This window comes from Contarinia nasturtii, unplaced genomic scaffold, assembly GCF_009176525.2.
Source record: "Contarinia nasturtii isolate CC-2019 unplaced genomic scaffold, AAFC_CNas_1.1 Cnas_scaffold_1699, whole genome shotgun sequence".
In the NCBI taxonomy this organism is placed as follows: domain Eukaryota; kingdom Metazoa; phylum Arthropoda; class Insecta; order Diptera; family Cecidomyiidae; genus Contarinia; species Contarinia nasturtii.
The window spans coordinates 4,302,470-4,328,188 of record NW_022199032.1 but is presented as its reverse complement, the minus strand read 5'-3'; the positions used below and the strand labels follow the sequence as shown (position 1 = coordinate 4,328,188).

The 25,719-nt window shown below is 34.6% G+C and overlaps 6 protein-coding genes across 8 annotated transcripts; 2 read left to right on the top strand and 4 right to left on the bottom strand.

The window, feature by feature from the left end:
• On the bottom strand, positions 1-1,903 carry LOC116346936 (2-(3-amino-3-carboxypropyl)histidine synthase subunit 2). The gene is made up of 5 exons (XM_031777252.1): positions 1,654-1,903; positions 1,449-1,577; positions 1,167-1,371; positions 922-1,098; positions 1-853 (listed from the first exon to the last, which is right to left on the bottom strand). Exons 1-5 carry the CDS (start codon positions 1,798-1,800, stop codon positions 114-116), a joined length of 1,398 nt encoding a protein of 465 aa, XP_031633112.1. The 5' UTR covers positions 1,801-1,903; the 3' UTR covers positions 1-113.
• A 267-nt stretch (positions 1,904-2,170) lies between these two features.
• LOC116347053 lies at positions 2,171-4,215 on the bottom strand. The gene is made up of 3 exons (XM_031777451.1): positions 3,864-4,215; positions 3,555-3,642; positions 2,171-2,664 (listed from the first exon to the last, which is right to left on the bottom strand). The coding sequence occupies exons 1-3, from the start codon at positions 3,913-3,915 to the stop codon at positions 2,397-2,399; spliced, it is 408 nt and encodes a 135-aa protein (XP_031633311.1). The 5' UTR covers positions 3,916-4,215; the 3' UTR covers positions 2,171-2,396.
• A 1,146-nt stretch (positions 4,216-5,361) lies between these two features.
• LOC116347042 (protein phosphatase 1H) lies at positions 5,362-9,033 on the bottom strand. 2 transcript variants are annotated; one of them, XM_031777437.1, is made up of 4 exons: positions 8,044-9,033; positions 6,251-7,955; positions 6,055-6,154; positions 5,362-5,938 (listed from the first exon to the last, which is right to left on the bottom strand). In XM_031777437.1, exons 1-2 carry the CDS (start codon positions 8,471-8,473, stop codon positions 6,496-6,498), a joined length of 1,890 nt encoding a protein of 629 aa, XP_031633297.1. In that variant the 5' UTR covers positions 8,474-9,033; the 3' UTR covers positions 5,362-5,938; positions 6,055-6,154; positions 6,251-6,495. The 2 variants fall into 2 exon arrangements, with proteins under 2 accessions (XP_031633297.1, XP_031633296.1); XM_031777436.1 differs by having other exon boundaries at positions 5,362-6,154.
• Positions 9,034-9,320: 287 nt separating this feature from the next.
• LOC116346823 (mitochondrial-processing peptidase subunit beta) lies at positions 9,321-11,210 on the top strand. Its single transcript, XM_031777055.1, has 4 exons — positions 9,321-9,483; positions 9,684-10,590; positions 10,681-10,887; positions 10,951-11,210. The coding sequence occupies exons 1-4, from the start codon at positions 9,433-9,435 to the stop codon at positions 11,169-11,171; spliced, it is 1,386 nt and encodes a 461-aa protein (XP_031632915.1). The 5' UTR covers positions 9,321-9,432; the 3' UTR covers positions 11,172-11,210.
• Positions 11,211-11,328: 118 nt separating this feature from the next.
• LOC116346825 lies at positions 11,329-12,948 on the top strand. Its single transcript, XM_031777056.1, has 6 exons — positions 11,329-11,463; positions 11,545-11,903; positions 11,962-12,144; positions 12,234-12,548; positions 12,613-12,720; positions 12,809-12,948. The coding sequence occupies exons 1-6, from the start codon at positions 11,412-11,414 to the stop codon at positions 12,899-12,901; spliced, it is 1,110 nt and encodes a 369-aa protein (XP_031632916.1). The 5' UTR covers positions 11,329-11,411; the 3' UTR covers positions 12,902-12,948.
• On the bottom strand, positions 12,903-24,225 carry LOC116346822. Of its 2 annotated transcripts, none has more exons than XM_031777053.1 (12): positions 24,164-24,225; positions 23,258-23,432; positions 22,385-22,824; positions 22,173-22,306; positions 19,188-22,114; positions 19,089-19,122; positions 16,395-19,012; positions 15,908-16,305; positions 15,470-15,839; positions 14,879-15,406; positions 13,513-14,798; positions 12,903-13,400 (listed from the first exon to the last, which is right to left on the bottom strand). In XM_031777053.1, exons 3-12 carry the CDS (start codon positions 22,802-22,804, stop codon positions 13,008-13,010), a joined length of 9,108 nt encoding a protein of 3,035 aa, XP_031632913.1. In that variant the 5' UTR covers positions 22,805-22,824; positions 23,258-23,432; positions 24,164-24,225; the 3' UTR covers positions 12,903-13,007. The 2 variants fall into 2 exon arrangements, with proteins under 2 accessions (XP_031632913.1, XP_031632914.1); XM_031777054.1 differs by having other exon boundaries at positions 23,269-23,432.
• Between the last annotated feature and the right edge of the window lie 1,494 nt (positions 24,226-25,719).

Sequence of the window (25,719 nt, the reverse complement as noted above, 5' to 3'; positions counted from 1 at the left end):
TTTATTGGCAAAATCTTTATTTTTTTTTTAATGAAATTCGTGCTTTTCGAGTTCGTATGCGGAGTATAAGTAAACAATAACAGCTAATATAATGTTTCCATTTTTTCTATTTTCTATTCATGTTCATTTTCAGTATACTTTATTGCAATTCCTGATCTTCCCTTAGTAACTTTAACCGGTTCATGTTGTCCCAAACTTGGATCCAATCCAGTCCATGATCGATTGTTGAATGCGCTGCTTGAATTGGTGTTCATCAATTGATTGTGCTTTCGTTCAATTTCAGTGGAATTGTTCTGATTGGTTTCGTCATTGTCCGTGATTTTCATTGGTCTTATGCGTCCAGAAACAAGACTAACATCATAGTCATTTTCACCGTTGGTGTTCGATTGTTTTTCAGCTGCTCTATAGTGTTTGCCATCGGGTAAAATATCAGTGAAATCTACGGCATAGAAATTCGGATATTGTTCGCGCCATGCAAAATTCAGTGCAAGCTCTGCTTCAAACACAGATAAAAGTGGCTTATAAAAATCACGCGAATTGTAAATGCTATTTTCCGGACATCCAACGAACACAAAACAATCGATTTCCATAAAATTGGCCAATTTAGCCGGATTTATTTTGCCTACGGATAGTAGATACGTACGAATGCCTCGATCACGAGCCAATTTTTGAACACGATTAACAGCATTCAAATAGCCATCAGCAGTTAATGTGCCCACAACAATTCCAATTGATTGAGCATCTTTGCATTTTTCCACAAAGAAATTACGTCGTCGCATCCAATTTGTTGCCAATGGACTCTGAACGATTTTCAATTCATAATTATGTCTATCACATAATATCCATTGTTTTGCTGAAAATTGAATTTTAATTGTTTTATTAGCATTTGACAGAGACTACAGATAGTAATTAAAAAAATACCATTAACAGTCAGACTCAAATTGAAAAATGTTTGATTGTCATCTCCAATCCAAACGCAGGTAACATTTGATACATCAGTCTTTGGCAGTTTCCAACATAAATTATCTGGCCGTTCGTCGATAGCTAACTCTGCGTAAGAAATATTTGTGTATGAAGCAAGTGCTGATTTGATATCATCTGGAAATTAAATGTAACGTATAAGTATGTGCAGCCAAATTAAAAAAATAAATAAATATGAAACAAACCCAAATGATAAAAGAGGCCTGTTGAGTAGAAAATGACAATTTCGTCGCTGACATTTGCAAAGTAATTGTGAAAACTTTGACGTAATTTCTCTGCATCAAGTTTGAAATTTGAAAACACATAATGTACGGGTAAACGTGTCACTTTACTCAAGCAAGCGTGACCAAAGTGTATGATTGCATTTGCACTCACATGCGAGGAAGCTATCTGAAACATTTTTCGTATTAATACCATTGACCCAAAACAGTCGAAAGTAGCATAAGAAAACATGGTTTGGAACTTACTTCATCTACACAACAACTGCCATACGATGTGTCTCCGAGGATGCTCAGTTGAGCGGATGAGTTATTCTTTAATTGTGCAATGATTGCAATGCTGAATGGAATCAATTCATCTGGAAATTGTAGACAAACCTTGATTTGGCCGACCACAAAAAAAAAATTGATAAATTACAATTTTAAAATGATTATGAAATATTTGAATGCAAACTTTTTCGAATTGATGCTCATTTATCCAGTTCACACATTCACTTAAACGATGCTCGTTCCATATTTCGTCCAAACTTTCAACGGCTAACTGATTTTCAGTGTCACGACTAAAACATTCCGCATCGTTTGTAAAAAATGCAGAAGTCATCTTTCATTCAATTGAATTGCTGTTTATTTTGACTTTTTTTTTAATTTAATACAACAACTAATCTATGTAATGTGATGTGTGTCTATTAACTAATGAATCGCATGGAATTTCATTCAAAGCATAAGTAAAACATTCGATGTATTGTGGCTTCTATGACATTGACATCTATAACCAAATAGATGGCGTAGCGGATGCGTTCAATGGTTTGCTATCGTGCGCGCAATTTTGAAACACAATCACAAAGCTGTAAAATGTGATATTTATTTCTTTTATGAAATGAAAAAACAATTAATTTTTTTCTATATTTTATTCCATTAATTAGAGTGAATCAATTTATTATAATTTTGAATAATATTGAAAAATATGGCGGAAAATTATTTTTGATTGTGATGAATATGTCATGAATCAATAGTTATATAGATATTTCGTTGCCCACATTCATTGTAATTTGTTTGTTTAACACTCTGATTCAGAAAAATGTTGTCATAAAAAAGTGTATCTGTTCAAGAATATGCTCTATATGTAATTTCAAATTAAAATCATATGAAATTGGCACTGAAAAGAAAAATCGAATGAAAGAAAGTGGACAAATCAAATTAAATATCATAAATAACACGCATTTGATCGTGATTGTTGTTGTTGGGACCGAGTTGATTTGAAATCGATGCTGATTTTGGAAAATCATCCTTTTTCGGTGCTTTTTGATTCAAAATATTGGGATTCTGTTGGTGCATTAGTTCATTGTGAATCAGTTTTTCCAATTCAACTTTGTTAAGCCATATGCCATTTTCTTCGTACTCATTTATTGGTTGCGGCTGCAACGATGGTGATGATCGCTTTCGTAAGTAATTAAAACAGCATGTACTGCAAAAAGAAAGGAAATAAACCAAATCTCAGCAAATTGTAAATTATTTAGAAAATTTCCGAAAATCTCTACAATTCTCAGGTGTAAGGAAAAGAGACAATGAATTTGAACACTTCCATTGTTTTCACTCCATTTTAGCACCTGACATCAGCCAGATGAGCTGAAATATATGGATGACAATATCCAAATATATTGTCTGAAGAAAAACCAACAAAATTTAACAAAATACTACAAATGTTCAACATATTTCAGACGATAAATTTAGACCCGCTGACGCGAAATATACTATAGTGCATGAGACATTTCAAATTTAGCCATAGATTCTGAAGTTGGTGATCCAATGTTAAGGAGTGTATATTTTCAAAAAATGTCGAAAAATCTTAATTTTATCTGGCTTAAATTTTGTTTCCCAAACCCAAATAGGACCAAAAAAGGTCTTCATTTCTTTTACCAAAAACTTCAAAAATTCGAAAGATTTTTCTTCGGAAAACCTAGCGAAAACTCCAATGAAATTGAATGAATTTCACATTTTCAAAAAAAAAAAAAAAAATTACATCTAGTTTAAACTTCGTCTCAGACAAAAGCAGACAATATATTTGGATTTTGTCATCAGAATATTTCTGCTCATCTGGATAACGTTAAGCGATGATATGGAGTGAAAACAATAGAAGTGATTAATGTATTGTATAGGTATAAAAATACTATCATAACTATAACAATCACTGGACAAAAGTGAAGACAAGAAAGAAACGAAAAAAATCTAATTTGCAATGCAGTAAATCCACTTTCTAGGATCCTTTGGACCCCTGGACAGAAGCTATGGTATTATTCCTTTTTAAATTATTTTCGGAATTTCCAATATTTTATTATAACTGAAATGAAATCATACCGGAAAAATCGAGTGCCACATGCATCGAGGCACTCTTCACCGCAGGAACTACATGATAATCCTTCGGCGTAAGTGTATGCTGTAAAAACTGAATGATTGAAGTAAGAAAGTAGTTGATTATAATAATTGCAGTTTTCTATTAATATTGGTTTCAACGAACATGAATGAACATAATAAAGTTCCTAATGTTGTTCAATGGTATAAGATTCGAAATTTATATGGAGCAACAAGTCACATATTCGTTGAAACATTCTACTCTTTTTATTCTGATCTTTGTAAAAATTGCACAAAACAATATGTGTCACTCACATGTGCAAATTAACACAACAGCAACAATTTGATTGAATATATTTGATGACATTTTTGCAAACTGGACTTTCTTTTATTGAAACGGTAAAAAAATTCCAAGAACAAACAAATTAAATATTTGTTTCACTTGCAATGATGTAAATCAAATTGTTTTCAGCATACGATCAACACTGAACGGAAACACTGAACGAAATAAAGCTCCAAACCATAAAATCCGACTTATATAGTACATTTTCCATCGCGCATCTCACGCGATTTTCCGTATAACAGCCTCATCAGACCACTTCATCTTTTGATGAAAACAGATAGATACACATTCAAAGATGAAAACAAAACCGTTACATCGTTGACAAACGGTCAAAGGGACAAATAACCATTACTTTATTTGTCCTTTGGTCATTCAAAAAAAAAATCTTATTGTTCAATTGTCACTGAATGTATCTTTTCACTGAATGTTAAGTAATTACCAGTTGCCACTATACCTATATTTTTGGTGGGATAAATTAATATAATGTTCCATATCATCAATATATTGAATAAAAAAAATGTTTGCGAAAAAAATCCTTTTGACGTCAACTGCGCAATTTTTGTTTATAACATTTTTTGATAGAAAACGTGAAATGTTATTTAATAAGATATCCATATTACCTAATCATATGATTGAACTCACATTGAGAAATCAGTACAGCATGTTGGTGTAAATCAGAGTATTGACAATTTGCAGCGTATATATTGTCGTCATCTCACGAACTGCGTTTGATGTTGCAAAGAAATACCTATTTAAAATATTCATGGGCAACCGCTTCTTTATTTATCATAATAAATATGCAAATAAGTTTTCTCTTTTATGTTTACGGAAGGAAGGATGATTGAAGAACATTACAATACGGATAAGTTTATCACCGATATTGATAAGTTAATAAATCGCATTTAATGTTGTTCGCATCATTATGTGGAAAACTTTGCATTTTGATATGTCACACGAATCAACCACAGCCATATGAAGTTTTACAGTTATTCGAATCATAGAAGTTTATTCGAACGAATTGTGGTCAAGACATTCTGTTCGAATCGTTTTCCCTTTACGCAATACATAAAATTCATAATAATGGCGTTTGAATGAAAAAGTCGCATCTTTCATAGGCAGCATTTACAGTGAAGTTGATGCTTGGGGTTACCCACGAACTCGATACTAGAAAAACTAGAACATATTAGAAAGATGTCAAATGTACATGTTATATGGCGTTTTACTAGAAATATTAGAAAAAATTAGCACATATTAGAATCCGTGGTTTCCCCCTCGAGTTGATGGCCGTGTTCATAAGCAATTAAAACAGCATGTAACGACGAAAAGAAGAAATTATCCCAAATCATATCATAGAAACGACCATAAGAATGTCTTAGTCACTGAATTTTATTCGAACGAATTGTGGTCAAGACATTCTATGAATTGTCATAAAGTTCATAGTGATGGTGTTTAAATAAAAGAGTCACATTATTTCAAGTGTTTCATATACTGATTAAATTTATTTGAAAATCTTTAAATTAAAATGATAAACCACTTGACATTTAACAATGTTAAATACATATGCTTAATCGGCAGGAAAAAGACGATTAAATCATCGTCAATTTATATAAACGAAATGAATCTCCTTTATTTATTTCTAAATATGTGAATATTTTCAGATTTCTGTACTCTTTTCTTTAAATTGATGGTTTGTTATGTATTTTTCGAGTGCCAAAGGGTGTTTGTTGTGTCATTTTTTTTCTTGTTTGGTGCCAAAATGTTTAAATTGCACATTAGATAACTTAAAAATTAATAATACAATTTTGAATTATATGTTGCTTTCCAGAATATTAAATAATAGTAAGTAAATCTCATGCCACATCTACCGTATGCGTGAATCCATATGTGATGACGCGGAATTGATCGCAGTATTTAGGTTTGTACATTTGAAGTTTTATATACACTGCGACCCATTTAAAACATTCATAAATAGACCATTTTGTATCGTTTGTGTGTTTCCCTCCGAAATCGAAACCTTTCAAAATTATATTCTATGTTTTCGGCGTTTCTTATTGATTGAAAGAAAAACAGAATAAACAAACAGAGAAGTAAGTACTATTAGACATTTGCATAGCTTATCGCTTTCGGTTATCCAATTAATGCTTTGAAAATCTATGAATGTACTTTGTTCAGAACAATTTTCCAACTGCGTAAATATCGGTATGATGAATGAAGACTTTCTTGGACGCTTTCATATTCTTTACAGAATGTCGGATTATTCATTCTGAAACGAAAGAAAAACATATCATTGGAAAATGCATCGTATTGTTCATAACAAAAATATGTTTGAACAAAAAAAAAACAGAAAGCCAGAACCTACCTTTTTACAATACCAGCTTGTTTTGACTGCGTCATAGCTTCAGATAATTTCATCGAGTTTTTAAGGCTTTGTGCAACAGAATTTATGCTTTGTGATAGTTAGTGTACGAGAAAGAGATTATTTTAAAAATTCAAAGAATTTTTGGATGTTATCGAAGCGCTAAGATGTATATTGTGACGAGTTTTGTGATACAAAATCTGTTTATCAATGGAATAAAACTGCGCATAAAACTTCTACGAGAATTTTTACATCTGGTTATCTTGGTCTGGCTCAAGTTTTCCATTTACATGGAACTCTGTATGTTTATCATCTGGTTTCGGTTCATTTGCATTGGTTTCAGTTTCAGCTTTGGCCTCTTCGGCCTCGAAAATGCTATCGCTTTTGACTGAAATTGAATTGAATGACGTTGCCAAATCAGCGTTTTTATCTATTTGAATTTCGCCTTTATGTTCCTCCGGCAATTCATCATCCGTATTGAGATTTTGTTTTCGATGCAAATATCCAGTTTTCCATTCAATATACTCTTTGTAGTATTGATAGACTGGAATCACTAGAACGCTGATATCATCAACAGTTGCGGCCGCTTTACTTTCGGTCAAGCGCCAATGGCCGGCTTCATTTGCACGACCACGTGATTTTGCGACCAATTCTTGTGCAACCATCGTATAACGATGTTTTTCAACTGGATATTTATTTAGTGTATTGAATACCGTTTTACTAACCGTATCAATGTCCAAAACATCCCATAAACCATCGGTGGCCATCACCAAAACACCATATTCACCGTCCTCATTATTGTCTTTAGGGCATGACACAACTTTGGTCAGATCTCGTGACACCACCTCAGGATGTGGTGATAAAAATGGTTTTATCGATAGGCCAGTGCATAAAGCACGTAAATCATGGTCACCAAAACCGCGTGTAACACCTATCGTTCCCAATAGTCTCGATCGCTTACCTTCACCCGTAACAATTGGAATTTTTAAATCATCAAAGGTGAGCGTTTTATACGCCCAACCAACCATCGAACCATGCCGATAAAGTACACGTTTGCCCAGATCACGTTGCATTGGTCGTTTTGCATACTCAGTGGCAACATATTCACCGGCCATCAAATATGGATTCAATTGAGCTGTATTCATGAGACGTGCCCGTTCCGTTTCAGGTGTGTGATCAAATGACATTGGTGTTGGAAATACGTGCCACATTTTTTTATCCGTCTCACCATTGGCATTACTATCAATGCCATTGTCATTTCCATTTTTAATCGCACTTGAATCGTTCAGATCGCTTGTACTGTTGCCTACATTTCCATTCAAAATTCCATTTAATTCGGTAGTTGGCAAGCGTTGACATAGAATTGAACGAGAATCGCCTGCGTTCGCAACAAACAATTTTCCATTTATAAATAATGTAACTAGAGCGGTACAACCGCCAGCATTTCGATATTTTTTTCGATCACCAGCTAGTAAGGCATCCATCTCCAAAAATGCACTCTCCAATGCACCAATGATGAGTTCATCTTTTGAAACATTTCGATAAAATGCCATCGGATATGGAATATTATCAATCGATTTCGAACGTTGTGCCGCCGATTGTTGATTATCTGATGTGACCAATAGATCAATTACATCCACCAGTTTTTCATGTAAAATATAATGGAATTGATGTGATGCTGCTAAAGCTGCGCCAAATCCAGCATGACCTAAACATTGAAATCGTAAAATACGAATTTTCTTCATTTATACCATTTCTGTAAAAAAAAGAAGAAGAATCGAAATGTGTTTGCTTACCATCAAATATTCCAAAATAAGTATAAGGTAGACCAGGTTCATCTTTATTTGTGGGATGTGTTAAAATTTGTCGATAAAATGCTGCTTGATCTTCATTCCATTCAGATTTGCCTGAATTAACGCATTCCGCGTATCCCGTATTCAATGGCATTATCGATATGTCTCTAGGTACAATAATTGGACGTACATTATGATCGGCAGAGGCGCGAAGCTCATCTTGTGTCATCAATTGTAGGAATGTCGGTCGATTGTATGTGAATTTATTCGGCAACGTTCTATTATCAACATGACGGTTCGACGAAAACGACGATGACGGCAATTCCGCAACACCAATTGTAATGCCACTTGGGTTTGTATGTGTATGTGGTATATTATCCAAATTTACAGCGCTTAACACTTTTGTTTTTATGCGTGAAAACATTCCTTCCATGGTGTCCTTTTGCTTTTCGTATTTTCTTCTTTCAATTTCTATTAATGGCGCGACAGTGCGTAGAATTTAAATCAAATTTATCTTTCCAATTAGAGATGAGATTCGCATTTGATACGTGTGGTGAAAATGTGCTAGATTTGATTTGTTTTGACAGTATTCGTTCGAACTTTATTTGAGATACTTTACATATTTATCGCGAAACCAGTCTTTCTATTATGTCACTGTCATACACAACATAATAAATATAAAAAGAAACACTATAAACTACCGAAAAAATTCACCTTAACACACTATCCCTATATTTGATTTAGTTAAACTTAATTGACGCTCTCGATTTAGTTATGACATTTACAATGCAAACTGCAGATAAACAAACAAAATTGATGTCAAAGTGCAACTGATTACAATATTGAAACTAACTGGTCACAGATGGATTGCTTTGTAAATCCTTGCTCATGGCGCACAGATGTTTCTTAAAAAATTGTATTTTTCTCCATTCGCAGTTGCGATAGAAAAAAAAGAATGTCAACTTTTGTGTTGTTTTGATAGTAAATGAAGTAACAACACAATTATGAAGCTTGCGCCCCAGTATCATTTGTTCGCATGACATTAAACGCATCCATTCTCCAAAATGCAATAATATTTTCTCAAAACGATTCGAATAACAATAACATAAAATTACACCTTTTATTGTGCGATACTTAAATAAAATTCTTATGAAACTCAAATATTCTATAATTTCAAAAATTTCATTCAAAAGCATCACCGTTAAATGATGTCATTTGATTAAATCGTATTTTAGTTAAAAAAAAAAGAACGTTCTCTTTTGATTGACATATGTAAATTGAATGGAATTGGTTGACAGTTCTAATTGTCGTATGGGAGCACATGAATCGAAAAACTATTTGGTCATTTAATATTTCACAATATTTGAACGACTTTACATAAATCGATTTACAATGGCATCACGTTTAATAAGATTGCCACGGCATCTTCGGACAATTACACAGGTAATTTACAGATAATAAATGTATATCAAAATTATTTAATTTAAATTTGCGGTGAAATTCAATGTGTTTCCTGTTTTGCGCAACATTTGTTTTCATTAAATGTTTTCATTGTCTTTGTTGTTGTTCAATATTGTATAAACTATAATTGTGTTTACCATGAACATATGAATTAATTTCAGAGAATTTTTTCACTCTCATAGCGATTGCAATCAACACAAGCAGCAAATCGGGCCGTTTTATTGAATGTACCACCAACTGAATTGTCAACAATAAGTAATGGTCTTCGTGTGGCAACCGAAAATAGTGGTGGCTCAACAGCAACAATTGGACTGTGGATTGATGCCGGATCTCGATATGAAGAACCACGAAACAATGGTGTTGCACATTTTTTAGAGCATATGGCATTCAAAGGAACAGCAAAACGTTCACAAACCGATTTGGAATTGGAAATTGAAAATCTTGGCGCTCACTTAAATGCATACACATCCCGCGAACAAACGGTTTATTATGCAAAATGTTTATCAAAAGATGTTCCACGTTTGGTTGACATTCTATCGGATATCATTCAGAATTCAAAGCTAGCCGAAGGAGATATTGAACGTGAACGTGGTGTTATTCTGCGTGAAATGCAAGAGGTTGAAAGTGTTATGCAGGAAGTTGTGTTTGATCACTTACATGCGACCGCCTATCAAGAAACACCATTGGGCCAAACGATTTTAGGACCAAAAGAGAATATCAAATCAATTGGAAAAAGTGATTTACGCACATACATTGACACCCATTATAAATCATCACGTATTGTATTGGCCGGGGCCGGTGGTATAACTCACAATGATTTAGTCGGAATGGCTGAAGAATATCTTGGCCGTTTTCCAAATGGTGATATGCCAAATTTATCTCCATGCCATTTCACCGGATCCGAAATTCGGGTTCGTGACGATACAATACCAACGGCTAATTTTGCAATTGCTGTGGAAGGATCCGGTTGGACAAATCAAGATCATGTTCCTTTAATGGTGGCAAACACATTAATCGGATCGTGGGATCGATCACAAGGTGGCGGTGTAAATAACTCATCAAATTTGGCTAGCATATGCGCTGAACACAGTAAGCATACATTTTTTTTATTTCTTACAATGAGTATTCAAAGTTAAATATTTACTTCACTTGAATTATTAATTGTTTTATTGAATACAGACCTATGTCACGGTTACCAATCGTTCAACACATGCTATAAAGATACAGGATTGTGGGGCATTTATGTGACAAGCGAACCATCGACTTGCGAAGATTTCGTTTTCAATTTTTTGAATGAATTGATGCGTATTTGCTGTAACGTTACCGAAGCTGAAGTTGACCGTGCTAAAAATTTACTTAAAACAAATATGTTGCTTCAACTTGACGGTAAATTCACTTCAACTAATAGTGTTATTATATCATTTTTATATACGATTTTCTTTCATACAGGTACCACACCAATTTGTGAAGATATTGGACGACAAATGCTGTGCTATGGCCGTCGAATTCCACTTCATGAACTTGAGGCTAGAATCAATAATGTGAATGCTCAAAATATTCGAGATGTATGCACCAAATATGTTGTAAATCGTAGTCCCGCTGTTGCTGCAGTTGGATCTATTTCGAATCTTCCACAATACGAACAAATTCGTAGTAGAATGAGCGTTTAAATGGAATCTTGTATAAATAAATCTTTAAAATATTACGAATTTTTATCTTTTTTTTTTAACTCGATGATTTCACATATATGTAAGATGGTATCTAATATGGGTTTTCAACACAGATGGCACTATGTGTGGTTTTGGCGTTTAAATTGAATTGTCAAATTACTAACCTCTATATTATTCAATATCTTCTAAGTTTATTGGTTTACAATTGGAAATATATATTTTTTTTTATTTATTTAAAATATGTTGCGTTTGTTGAAAATAGCACATAAATTGCCCATTGCCTCATTATCAGGTGAATATTGTTTTTCATTTCATGTAAAATTTCAAATATTTTGTATGAATACATTTTAATCTCAGACTCTTCACCTATTAGGAAGAGCCGTTTCACAAAATCAGATCCGATGCTTATTTTCTCGTGAAGAATTGGGTATTGTTGACTTTGCACGTGCCCGTACTGAAGTCAAAAAGTTCTTGGGAAATGTAGAATTTTATAAAGCAAATTTTGCGCATAAATTTCTGAACGATGAAGACTGCTTTTATGAAGATTTGAAAAATGGTTTAAAGGATTTCATTTTCATTATTGAAAATACTGAACTTGATATCGTTCATCTGAAAGAAGCATTAACGCTTTTGGCAAAAAAGCAAAACGAATATGCCGGAGATAAGTTTCGTTTTGGCCCAGTTATAATGAGAGCACTTTATTATCTCGACATGCCAGATGAAGCAATTGCGGTAAATTGTCGATTTATTTGAGAAAACAAATGCAACTCTCAATAAAGTTTTCTTACAGATGTTCGAGGATGATGTAATTGGACAACTTTTTCCACAATTCACCAGTCATCAAATTCTCTTCGATATGCTTTACGAACACAAAATGTATGAAGACATTCTTAGACTATACGATAATTTAAATGAGGAGGCCCAACTGTACAAATTTACCACTGTGATCATTCTTGCAACGTATTATCAATTGGTACGTGTGTGCAATACGTGTGTTAATAACGATACACCATTTTGAGCAAATCAAAAAGAAAAAAAAAAATTTTTTTTATTCAATTATAGAATACACCAAAGTCTTTGGAACAAGCGTATTCGTTGTGGAAAAAAATGACTTATAAAAACGACAAACATCAGTTTCGAAAAAGTTTAACATTCGTTGCTGGTTTAGCGATAAAACAAAAACAACCGAAAATCGCGTTGGAAGTGTTGAGGATTTATGAAGATTATCCAAAAAATTTCTATTTTGCCGTAAGAGAGATAAAATTATTGGCATGGGCCCAAATTGGACATTATGACAAAGTACTGAACATGTTTCGGACTATACTTGAACGTCACAAACAAAAACAAGAGAAGGATCAACTGACATCTATTAAAACGGTAAGTTTTCCATTTGAAATGTTCGATACGACTGAATTAATTGATTCGGATGAAATTATTTTAGCTTGACGATATCCAAGAATTGGTTCACATAAATGGTATTAAACAAAATATTGATGAGTTTCTTTCTTTACGCAATGAAATTGAAACACTGAAATTAGTCACAGATAAGGTGAGGTCATGTCTATCGATTTGACATTCTATCAAAAATTCTATACTTTTTATAAAAATGTGTACATTTTCGAATGGATCTTTTTCAGACACTTGACAACACATTGTGTATGCCATTTCCTGCAAGAAAATCGGGGGGAAAATTTCAAAATTTAAGTGGAGTACTAAATCGACAAAAATAGATTGATTTTCAACAAATTCGAAATAAATAGTTTCTTTATTCATATGAAATTAAAATGTATTTGAATCATATTTTCATATTTTGATTTGATTGCATCATGTAAAACGCTATTCACCGTTAATGCAATCAATTTTTCGTTTGGTACATTGTTCCAAAATCGAAGCAACATGCGACTCTTTGAGTAGATTTTGATGATGAGCTTCGATCAATTTAATGCCCAAGTCCACTGGATTTTCCTGAAATTGGCAATGACCAACGCAGCTCGAAATTGATTCTGAATATTGACGATTGCCCATTGGTACAAATCCTTTGGCTTGAATGGTGCCCTTTTCAAATGCCATATCTTGTTCATGTGTACGTGGACGTGGAATCAATCCTAAGAAATTACAATATGCATTCTGTTCATCTTCGCTTTGGAAAAACATGATGCCCGCATAAAAACCGATTTGAACTTCATCATGAATGTCGATGTCTTCGAGAGTGTCCATCGCGGTGATCACCTAAGGGGAGAATCACAAAAGAAAAGAATACAATTTATTTAAAATAATCGACAAATAATCGAAAAAGAATCAATAAGAATTAATTAATAACAGAAAAAAGCGCGGTGATTACCAGTCGGGGATCTTGAACGAGGCTACAATGTGATTTGCTTAAACGTGCTCGATACATGTACAGGGCCGCATTGGTGCTCTTTCGAAAGGCTGACAAAAACAAATCACATTCAAACGAACTCATGAGTAACAATAGGTCGTTTCCTTTGGCATTTTTAATTTGTGCAATCCACCAAATCGGTCGTAAAAATTCGTCACACGATTGCGATGAACTTGCAATCACTGTTTTAAAGTCTTTGGTCACAAGTATATGATTTGACCATGCATCTTTGTTCTTTTTATAAGTACGGAATAGTTGAGTGTGTGTCAGGCTCGCAGCAAGTGTGAATAGTGATCGTTGTGTTTTCAACGTTTCAACAATATTATCAGTGACACCGTTTAAAATGAGGCTTTCAAGTCGTTTGTCAATTTTGTGTGTGGCCGCTTCTACAGCTGGTGGACGTTCAACAATACGTTCTTCTTCCTCCTGTTGTTCCAATTCTTTTTCCTGTTCTTCATCAAGTGCATGTGAAAATTGCTTTACATCGGACGCATGATGGGTTAGTTTTTCGAATACACTGTCTTGCATATCACGAACAAACATTCTTATTTCCTTGTTTGATTTATAATCAGCACCGAGCCGGTCGAATTTCGCCCAAGCAATATCGGTGAGGTGTGCTTCATCTTTGTCGCCATAGGTTTTTTCAAGAGTCACATATTCCTCGTCGACACAAATGTCATAAAGATCTTCCATGGCATCTTCATCAGTGTTATTCTCAAACAGTTTGTGCCCAATCGATTTTTTTGTGTAATTCAATGCTGCTGCCGTCCAATGAACCATATTTGTCTTTTCGAATTGGTTACTGTTATTGCAAATGAAGTCTATGACATTTTCATTTGTGATTTTATCTTCAGCTGATAAATTACAAATTTTCCGAATACAAATGTCCGCTTCGTATGATGCCCAAAAGCAGATCGAATGATTCTTTCCCAATTGACGCATTCGCATGCATGATTGAACCGTTTTATCACATGTTATATCGCCGGACAATGTCACGCATGCCATCCAATTCAATGGAAACTTTAAATCGGTACCACGGGTATGCACATCATCCAAATAGACCAGACATTTTGACAAATTATCACGATAAACGGACCCATCAAATTCAGTAATCACGCCATTCCGATCAATGGTTAGTAAAACGTCGCGTGAATCAAAATATAGGCATGCATCAAATAAAGTTTCCGATGCCATTTTCAACCATTCAATGGCTACTTGTTCGTTGGTTAATTCAATCATTAAAGCACCTGTAATATTGATATTGACATTATTATTTGTACATCGGTACATTGAAATGAAGAAAAAAAAAAATTCATGTTTTTTTTACCTGAGTCAACGAGAACTGGTATATTTTTCTTTGTTAATTCCACAAGTATTTGTGTTCCGCTCACATTTGCTGGCAAACATGCATACGACTGATTTTCCGGTAGCAATAGCACTTGCTGCATATATTCATTGGTCTTTTCAAGTTCAGGCAGATCATTTTGTTCAACCGACAACGGCAGAACATTCTTGGTATCGTTTGTACCACTAAATCCGGTTGAACAGTGTACGAGTTGATCACAAGTTAAATCCCAAGATGTGGACATCAATTTTCGTTCAAACACCTTTGCTTCGTACGGAAACACAGATTCGGCCAGCCAAAAATCGATGACATGCATGTTGTGAGAGAGCAGCGAGAATAGATATTTACGCTGACTCATGTTGTCCAAGTTGATGCTTTTGTAAAACCGAATCGAACCATTGATTCGTTTCTTTGGTATACTTTCAATCCATTTGTCATAAATCTCTTTCGCATTTGGTTTATTTTCCAATACATAATTGAATAGATGGTAAAGCTGAGCATCAGTTAGGCCTGTAATATTGACATTATTATTGTACGATACATTGAAATGATGAAAGAAATTTTTTTTTTCACCTGAGTAGTAATAGCTCAATTGTGTAAAACAAATCGAGACATCTGGATGGCCAAATTCAGAATTTTCAGACGCAATATCTTTGGCCTTGAACGGAACTGCCATCTTGCGTATGCTCTTGGCATTCACACCATAGTTGACACGCCATCGCTTGGTCAACACCAATTTTAACACCTCAAATCGTAGCAAACCGCTCAGTATCATTATTGTATTTTGATCATGCTTCTCGCTGAACATGTTTTCAAACGTGTGGAATATTTTTTTATCGATCTTCTTTTCAGATATTACATTCTTTATGGATTGCTTTGCTGATTCAGTAATTTCAGGGAAACTAATATCCATTTGACCATTTAAGAAGTCATCGATTAGTGCCTGTGGTGGAAAAAATAAAAAATTCCAATTATGACAGTACAAAACAATGAACAGAATCAATCGTAAACCTTTTTCAAATCGTCAAAGATGGTTTCGTCAAGGATTCGACATGGCGTGAATGCATCTGGACGATAATTGAATTTCTTTGAATCGAATTCAATTCTCTCTTTTCCATATTTCTTGTACAGTTCGTGCATCCGATGCGGTATGCGTTTTAAAACAGCTTGTGTAACGAGCCAACGTTGTGCACCACTATCCGGTGGCAATTGGTTACCAACTGTATAAATGAGTTGATAATTTGCCTGTAAAATCGCATCGGATTCATCAAGAATATTTCGCACGTTGGCGTTGATCCATTTGTGGACATCCAACATTTTCTTTGCATCTTTGATGTTTCCCTTTGGTATCGGCTCGTAGATTTTAAGTTGCAGAGATAAACGGTATTCGGGCAGAGTCAAAATGACGCCTGTTACAAAAGTAAAAAAAAATCCAATTAATTTTCCGTTTCTTTTTCCACTAGTTTTGCTATGATGTTAATTTTAGCAATCAATTTACCTTTTTCACTTTTGCACTCCTCATACATGTCTTGAATTTGCTGGATGTTGTTGAAAATTGGCATATCACGCCGACATGGTACAATATACAATCTTCGATTTAATAATCCACCCAATAATTGACGTAATGTTTTTTGGTTCCTTGCAAGTAGTGACTTTAACACCGTAATTTGACAAGCCTGATTTCCATCGGCCAGAATTGATGCAACAATTGGGACGATAACGGCGGTCTTACCTTCTCCCATATTTAATTGCATGACCGAGTGTTTGGCGGCAGTTGTTTGCGGTTCAATCATACGTTTGGCAATCTCAATTTGAATCCGACGAATGGTTAGATTCTGTTCAATTTCGAATATCAACCATTCAGGACGTTCGTGTGGTTTCCAATTCACATGTGGCTTATTATCATTCTCTATTTCCATTTCATACTTGAGTTCGGGTCGTTGTGAATATCTTTCAATGCGTTGCTCTCGTTGTTCATGAACAATTGAAATTGCCCAAGCACCAATCATAGCTTTTAAGCGTTCATCGGTATCTGTTGCAATGATTTTCGGTAATAACCAACTTGGAACTATTCTTGGAAATAGCCCAGATGCAATCAAATAATCGGTGCGATTTGAGTTCAAAATATTTTCAATAATATCCCACCATTCCTTCGATGAACAACATTCTGTCGTTTCATTTTCCCAAACCATGTGTGCCTTCAATGCTGTTGCTTCATCGTTGAATGCGTCCAAATTCTCGCGTATTTTTTCGTCAATGTTTAATTGGAATTTGGCCCAATTTTTCGGTTCAGCTATTACAAATGGATGATATTTCGGCAAAAGCAAATGCACACCCGATCCAGGCAATGATTTTAAACGATGTTCAACCTCTTCAATGAACTCATTCAGTTTGTGATTATTATGCCAAATGGTAAGTTGTTCATTTAAAAGTTGATTTGCAACATAGAAATTGAATTCGAACTCCTTATTTTCAAATGTCCATTTTTCAACCAAATCAACCGAATCGCATGGCCAATCCTCCGAAATATTCGCCATTACACCATCAATGATAGCCGTTAAACCATCTATGTTTGATTCATTGCCATTTACAACTATGGATAGACCACGGTGTTCACATGTTTTATAGCAGCAGCTTCTTAATATGTTTGCCACTTTTTCATCATCATATGTTCCACACGCGGTTTGGTATGTCTCCACCGATGGTGGACACAAATCTTCGAATTCTGTTGGATTCATAGCAATCGCTTGAAGTGCCAAAATTGGACCGAGCCCTTCTTTCTGATGTGCAAATAAACTTAATATCAAGGCAAGTTTTTCACGACTAATTTCTTCCGTTCGAACAGCATCATACAAGCAAATCCACAAATCAGCAAATTTCTCATAGCCACTGTGATGCAAGATGTTTGGAATGCAACCTTTGTTGATCGTTCCTTTCAACACATCTCTATTCGTTAGAAATTCACCCAAATTTAGTTCGCTTGGAACTTTGTATGTTTTCTGATGATACAAAATCGATACGAATTGCGTTGATTCCGAAAATAAAAAATGACCCATTTCTGGCAAGGATGTCGTCAACACTTTATGTTCAATAAATAAATCGGACACACGTAAATTCGGCTGCATTTGCAAACAACGGCGGTACTCGCGTTCATTGATATTTAAATCGGTATCAATTTCAATATTTTTCGGTTTATCTTTCGAATATAGACCATATAAGCGTTGACTGTCGGCCAGTAATTTTTTTACAATGAAAACAAACGAGTCTTGAGCGGAATGTGCTGGAATATCCGATGGCCAAGTCACCGTTTGATTGTGTTCGTTCAGTTTTCGTAATGGCGATAATTTGGCGATTAAATCCAACATTTCGATTTCTTCTGGTTCATATGGTGATGATGACCAGGCATAGGCTGATTGTAGTATTTGTAGAGCGCGTTCAGTTCCACTCATTCCGGTGAGTGGTTCGATTTGACCATGCGATGTGATTGCATGTAAATAAGCCATAAAAAACCATGACGCATGACTGCCACTGCTGGCTTTTAATTGATGACAATATTCATCCACTTGATAGTGGTAAAACGGTGGATTCTTAATATTCATTTTGGTGTCAATGTTCACCGATACATGTAAATCGGTGCAAACAATTTCAATTGGTCCATGGGGCATTAGTAGGATTTTTGTTTTGTTAGTCGGGTCAACGCATTCCAAAATCAAACCATGGTTAAGACCATACAATGTGCCAATTTTTTGCTTGTGACTCACTCGCATACCACTGAATTCATTCGATTCCAAATAAACTTGATTGGACAATTTTGCTTCATCTGAACAGTTTATTGTGAACTTCAATTTCATTTGTGGTAGTTCAACGGTTGCCATGTTCGGTCTGTCCAAAAGTACATGAATAAATTTTACATGCTCTAAACGACGCAGTTGACGCGTTATTTGATTGTAAGATTGAGTTTTAAAGTCAAGCATTGGACGTTTTGTTTTTGTTTGAATTACATGAAATGTGTGTAAATCGAGTCGATAATCAATTGGTGTTTCTTTCGAAAAATCACGCCGCCCATATACTCGCTGACGGAATTCTATACAGTTTTCATTTTTGTTCCACCAGTGACTTTTTATGATTAAAAAAAATATATATATAAAAATTAAATCTTATAAATAAAAAAAAATATTTTTGAAAAACCTACCTGTAATTCGCGACGAGCAAGTGTGGAAAATCACCTTTAAAAAATTAAAATAGAAATAAATCAATTGTAGTCCATAGTAATCCATTTCATCGTACTTACCACCAAACACCGTATAATGTATGTACTCTTTTTCGTAACCTTTGGCTTTGCGCTCTGTTACGATGAAGTTGTCATTGTAGTTTTCAAATTCGTAAGTGATATCGTTGTACTTTTGAACGGTACAATAGCGATGATGGGCATTCAAACGAACTTCGAATGCTGCATTCCCGAAAATACGTCGAAATCCATCATGTTGGGTCATTTCGGGTGGCAGACGAGATAACGGCGAACCATTTACCAAAAATTTGCCCGTGATTATGTCAATTTCTGCTTTTTGAATTGTCGAATCGATTGTCGTTTCAATGACAAGAATATGTGAAAATTCCTCCGAAAAGTCCATTGTAGATGGTTTATAATTGGTAGCGGCAAACCAATGCTTTTGAATCAGATCGAACACTTCATTTAAATCTTGTTTGATTAATTCCTTCATTTTTGGCTCCAAATTGATACCCGCAATTTCGACGAGCCGTAAAAAGACTCGCAAATTGGATGGCAACTGGTCTTCATGGTTTTCACAGAGATTCATGTGGTTTCTCATAAGAATGATAAAATGAAGCCATAATTGTGTCGATGTGTATCGGTTGTTGGCATCCTTTGTGAAAACGATGTCATAATATTTATGCTTTTTGTTCACGAAAAACGTTAATGCGCCAGTGACGGCTACATAGATCAGCTTCAAACGTAGTTCTTTTTCACTTTCTTCGTTCAAATTTTGGGCATCGTGAATTGTTTTTTCCATTTTTTCAATCCAACCCTGAACAATCGCTCGAATGCTATGAAGAAGTTCAACAATTTTTTCTGCCATAAAATCGATTTCGTTGATTTCAAATGCACGTACGGCTATCAGTGTTGCCATGAGTAATTTAAATGGATGCATCCAATTGTCTTTTTGTTGGTCAACAAAATCCGCAAGGGAATCAATTATTGCCGAACAAAATGATGAATCATTTAAATCAATGTGCGATTCTCGAATTGATTTTGCGTCACCGCTCACACCGCACTCCCACAACGTTTGCAAAATAAGCGATAGAACGGATTCTTTTTCAAATGAAAGTGCATCGGTTGCGATCATTCCATGTAATTTTCGTAGTTGTAATCGATGACCGTCAGCACGAAGCATACCAAAATTTTTGTATTCGGCCAAAGACAAATTCTGTGGACATTCGGATTGACGCGCAAGCACTTCTGCTTCAGTGTGGTTTGTAGACTGTACAGTCCATTGTAGGCCAAGGTATTCGTTTTGTGCTTTGAATGTGCATATATCTTTTATTGCATTATCCGACAATGAGGTAGGTATTGCCATATCATGAACATGAAGAACACAATTTAATGAATTTGGAACGATAAATTGTCTGACATTTTCGTCAACATGCAAATTTTCTGATCTGCGTCGTTTGGTGCTGCCAAGCGTTACATATTTGCTCGTCGAACGATTGAATGCGGCAATTTCTCTGTACTCCACCCAATTAGCTTTGATGCTTAACTTTTCCGTACTCTTAACACAGAGTGTGGTGAAACAATAGAGGATGTCGCGCAAACAAGCAATTGTATCTGGAATACCAAGCTCAAACACAACGGCAAACTGTTCGATATCTTTTTTTGGTAATAGACATTCGTAGGCTTCTAACCAATAGTTTTGGGCCTTCTTTCTGAGATGGCATAAATTACACCGTTTATCATGGTGAACTTCGCCATATCGATTCGTAAAGAATGTATGATCTAATTGATTGGCTTGGTCCCGAAGATGCTTTACCTTTTCACGGCCTTGGGCCCATTCCATCTTCTTTTTTTGTTTATTTTGTTCATCAATTCGCAAAATTTCATTTCGCATCTGTAGCATGTCGTCATCATCCTTTACAAATTTCACTGAAAATGACTTTTCGCTAACACTTTTCTCTTCAATCAAACTCGGATCGGTTGCATTTTCATTTCGAATTCGAAAATATTTTTCCAAACGATGAGCCGTGTCCATGTCGATGCGTTGAGGTAGCAACAATGAATTGATTATATTTGAATTGATGCCGCAACGATGTTTCTTAAGCAATGGAAATTCGATAGTTGCACGACGATCCAGCATTGCTATTAACTTCAAACATACCAATAAAATTCGGCTTATCATCAACGGATCACCGGTATATGTCTCCATTGCATATTCGGTGTATTGAACAAACCATATTCTTAGATCGTCTGGGGTGTGCTGTTCATCTTTCATTGACATTTGGTAGAGAACTAAACATTCAAAGTCTGCAAAATACATGCCTAGTTCCACGCCTTCTTCGATGTGTTCGATGTGCTTGATTTGTTTGTATCGTCGATAAGATTTCACCTTATGCCTGAAATTCGAATTTCTTTTTGGCTGTATTTCCATTCGATCTCGCAAATAAGCGCATAATTTCGGCATACTGTAGACAATATCTGATTCAAAGTTCAAACCGCTTAGCGGCTGTAGCTTGGAATTTTCCTCATCATCTAGTTGAATTGATTCGATTTGTTCGTTGATTTTTGCGCGAATATCAATAATTGTTTGTTTTGCATCACGTATCGTACTATCGTAGAATTTTTCGATGTTTGTTGCTTTCTTGTGTTTTGTTTGCATTAATTTTTCAATGCGTCGAGCCAATTTGGCGATCATTTGAGACAACAGATCAGTATTCAATGGATCGCATTCAGGATCCTTGTAAATGTCACACATCTCGACCAAAAATTTTAGCATGACAATTTTGTACAGAAATTTACCCGATTCGTGACCCAATTGCATTGTTAAACTGTGTTGAAGCATTACTTTGATGCTCATATAAAAACTTGATCGACGAAAGAAATTGTGTTTGGTTTCGCCCATTACAGCGTCTCGAATCTTTTTTGTTATCACTGGAAACTCTTTTGTTGAAACGGTTCTACTTTTTTCATCCATCAGCAGTGTCGTCAACCTAAAATTCATACATAGAAATTTAAAAAATATATAGAATAAAAAATGTCTACCATTACCATTTTGATACGTAGTTTCGAATTTTTGTTTCAATGGGTAGCTCTTCGGTTAAAATCGACAATTGATTTGCAAAGTCTTCCGATTGTAACATTTCTGAAAACTTGACTTTTAACGCCTGTAGTGGATAATTGAACTGTAAAATGAAACAACAAATGAGCAAATGCCAAATGGATATGGTTCGTGTGAATAATTCTCGATATGAAAATTTTACCTCGATGTCACTGTCATGTTCATAAATTTCACGTCTATACAAATTTCCGGGAAATGTGGCAACAATTACATTACGAGTTTCTTCGATGCTAATGAGCTCATTTGCCGGTACATGTATCATGATTGCACAATTTTGACGTCGAACGTACATCGCAAAAGTGTCGCCTGGCTCCAAATCATTGATCTCCTCCGAAATGACATTTGGCGTACATTCAAAATGCACTCGTTTTAGACGTTGAAGCATTTCAACCGTTTTCGTTGGCATCAAATATTTTGATAGACTCTCCACATTCTCTATCATCTTAACCATTAACATCTCTTCATAGATGTATCGCGGTTTTTCTTGGGGTAAAAATCGTGAAAATAGGACATGATCTAATAGAATGTCCTGTATTTCTTGTGAAACATTATTTTTAGACATTTTTCAATGTGGCTTATAGCCTATTGACAAAGATGAGATAAAATGTACGAATTACAAAAATTATGCAGTTTATTTTATTTTTAAATAATTTCTTGAATTTCTTTATTTGATAGGGTTTTTTTTTTCAAACGGTGAATAGAACCACGCATTTAATGTATTACACGGTACCGCAACCACTTGATTCAAGTCACTTGAATACTGTATTGAACTGTGGCTGTGAATTGATTGGCATGCATGGCTATGTGATCTACGGCAAAACGATTGCCCAGGCCTACTAAGATTTTTCGTCATGAATATTACGATAGCCGTTACGAAAAATACAAATAATATTGAATGACCAACAACAGTGTATGGTATGTGGTTCTATTCACCATATATAACAGAAATATTTATTCAATACAAAATGTCGTTAATTTTTCTTTAAAATGCCGTATCATCATAAAAATTTCTTACCAAAAACGAACCATTTGATTTCAATGCGTAGCTTGGCGTGTTAATTTCACCGCATCGAGTAATAATAGAACATCTAATCCACAGCAAGGAGTGAATATTGCTTCCTTTTTAAAAATTCTGTTCTCTCAATCCGTTAGTTTTGAAACTTCCAAACACAGCAACCATAGGAATAAATCTGCAAGCATATACAAAATACAAAACGAATCACACAAACAGAATGAAAAGCAGAGAACACCAATATTGCTGTGGATGTATGAATTCTTAGAATCGTTCATTGGAACAAATAATATATATATATAAAATTTGCTGAACACAGTCAACGATCATTATACACACAACGGTTGCTGTGGTGGTAATGTCGCCGAAGTTAAACGAAATTCGATGCGCGCTTAGTTATTTGTTCATATTTAATCATTACACATTTTCCCTCTTTCCATATGTAACGAATTATGTTTATGAGCGATTGTTTTTCTTAACTTTTTTCAATTTACATATTAAGAAATGTGCGCAACATTAATGCACCCACAAGTCAACAGAGTTAAATGAAATAAAATGAAATTACTTTTTGGCGCAAATATCTTAATTATATGTTTTGTTGATAGCACTAACACATTTTGTTTAACCAATTCTTATTATGACCAGTAGTAATTGATTTGATTAAAATCTCTTTTGCGCTGTTGTCACTCAATTCAAATTCACTCATAAATCGGTCGAATGCAAACGAATTTATTGCAAAAGACAAAAAAATATCGTATATCTTCTTCATAAATGATCGAATATAAATTTGGCGGTATTTGATAGCATGGATTGATTTTATTGAATCTCAAACAATAATAAACTTATTTTTGAGTGCTATGAAATGAACAAACAAAGCAACGATACAATGTATAAATCTAAGATACCCACTTGTTTGCAGTTTGTTTTTCTGTCGATTAGATAAACTTGAAGTGTCAGCATACTTTAACCGGCTAACTGGTAATGATTGAACAAAGTGAAATGTTCTGTGAGTCATGCTTCGTACAAGAATCGGCAAGTTTGTGTTTACATTACTGTTGATATAAGAACGTTCCAATACGCAAAACTAATACAAATGCATGCCGATTTCACTGTGTATGCGTATATGCAAGCCGAACAATTTCAATTTGAGAGCTACAGATTTGACATTGATCATTAGCCTGCCGCTCACACCATATGGACATGGTGTGGATATGTATGCGTTCGATGGTCTCATTTAAGTGCTCTAGACACTGCGTTTTGGGACGGATTCGGCTCGATTTTTGAAAGCTGACGTTTGAATTCAATTCAATTATATTCGTTGCTTTCGTAATTAATCATTCATCGATTGAAGAACGTGTGGATTTTTTTAGTGGATATTCAACATTTTCCGGATACTTGATGTAACACTGCGAAGCGCAGAAACACCACATATAGAGGATGAACAATTTCAAAAAATCAGTATCAGTAAAAACCTTATAAAATCAAAACTAAAAGAAAATTTGTTTAGTTTTGGTGCATCCCTATTAGGAAAACATTGAACTTCGATGTCAAATGGAATGAATCACAAAGATAATTTTAAAAATTTCAATAAAAAAAAAACAAACTTTTCGAGGAAAAAACTCTGAGATTTTTGAGACATTTTTCATTTGAATTAATTTGAATTGGTTTTTGTTTGGAAATGAACGTTAACTTTATGGGATTACACAATCATTCAATATACTGCAATAAACAATGAAATTCTTAACATATGAAGCATTCGGCTTACACTCGGCCGCTTTCATGCATCATTCAACATTTCCATCTAGCCCAGTGAGATTTTCTCTCATGTTCAGACATTATATTGAGATATTTTCAGCCACATGAATCAGCTCAGCCAGTTATCGTCAGGTGCTGAAATTAAGTGAAATGAATAGAAGTGATATTGTTTTCACTCCATGTTGATGTATAAATTGCAGCAATGATATATATTGGCGCCTACATGTAATGATTTTTCTACAAACAGTCGGAAGAATTTGCTAAAACCCATAGATTTTAGCCTTCTAAAAATGATTGTTCCATATGTATTCGATTTTCGTCGTTTTGAAAAATCCATTGAGCGAAATAGCGTCTTAGCGAAGAGATGGACAGGTCTTATGGAATATGTAATTCAAATGTGATCAAATGATGGCTCTATAGAATTTATTTATTGTATGGATTTGCAAAGTAGTATTATTTTTTGTCATTCGTTGGACAATAAATGTTATTTTTATTATTCAAAACACCAAATGTCAAAAAATATGAAGTCGAAGTTCAACTGTGAGAGAGAATTGTGTTCGTGTTCCTTCGAATGGAATTAAAAAAATGCTTAGTGTGTAACATAGTTCACCACAAATCATTTCCACATTAGTAATAAATAAAGTAAATGATATGCAATCACAATGCCAAACCAATAATGCAGCATTTAAATGAATAAAAACAAAAAAAGA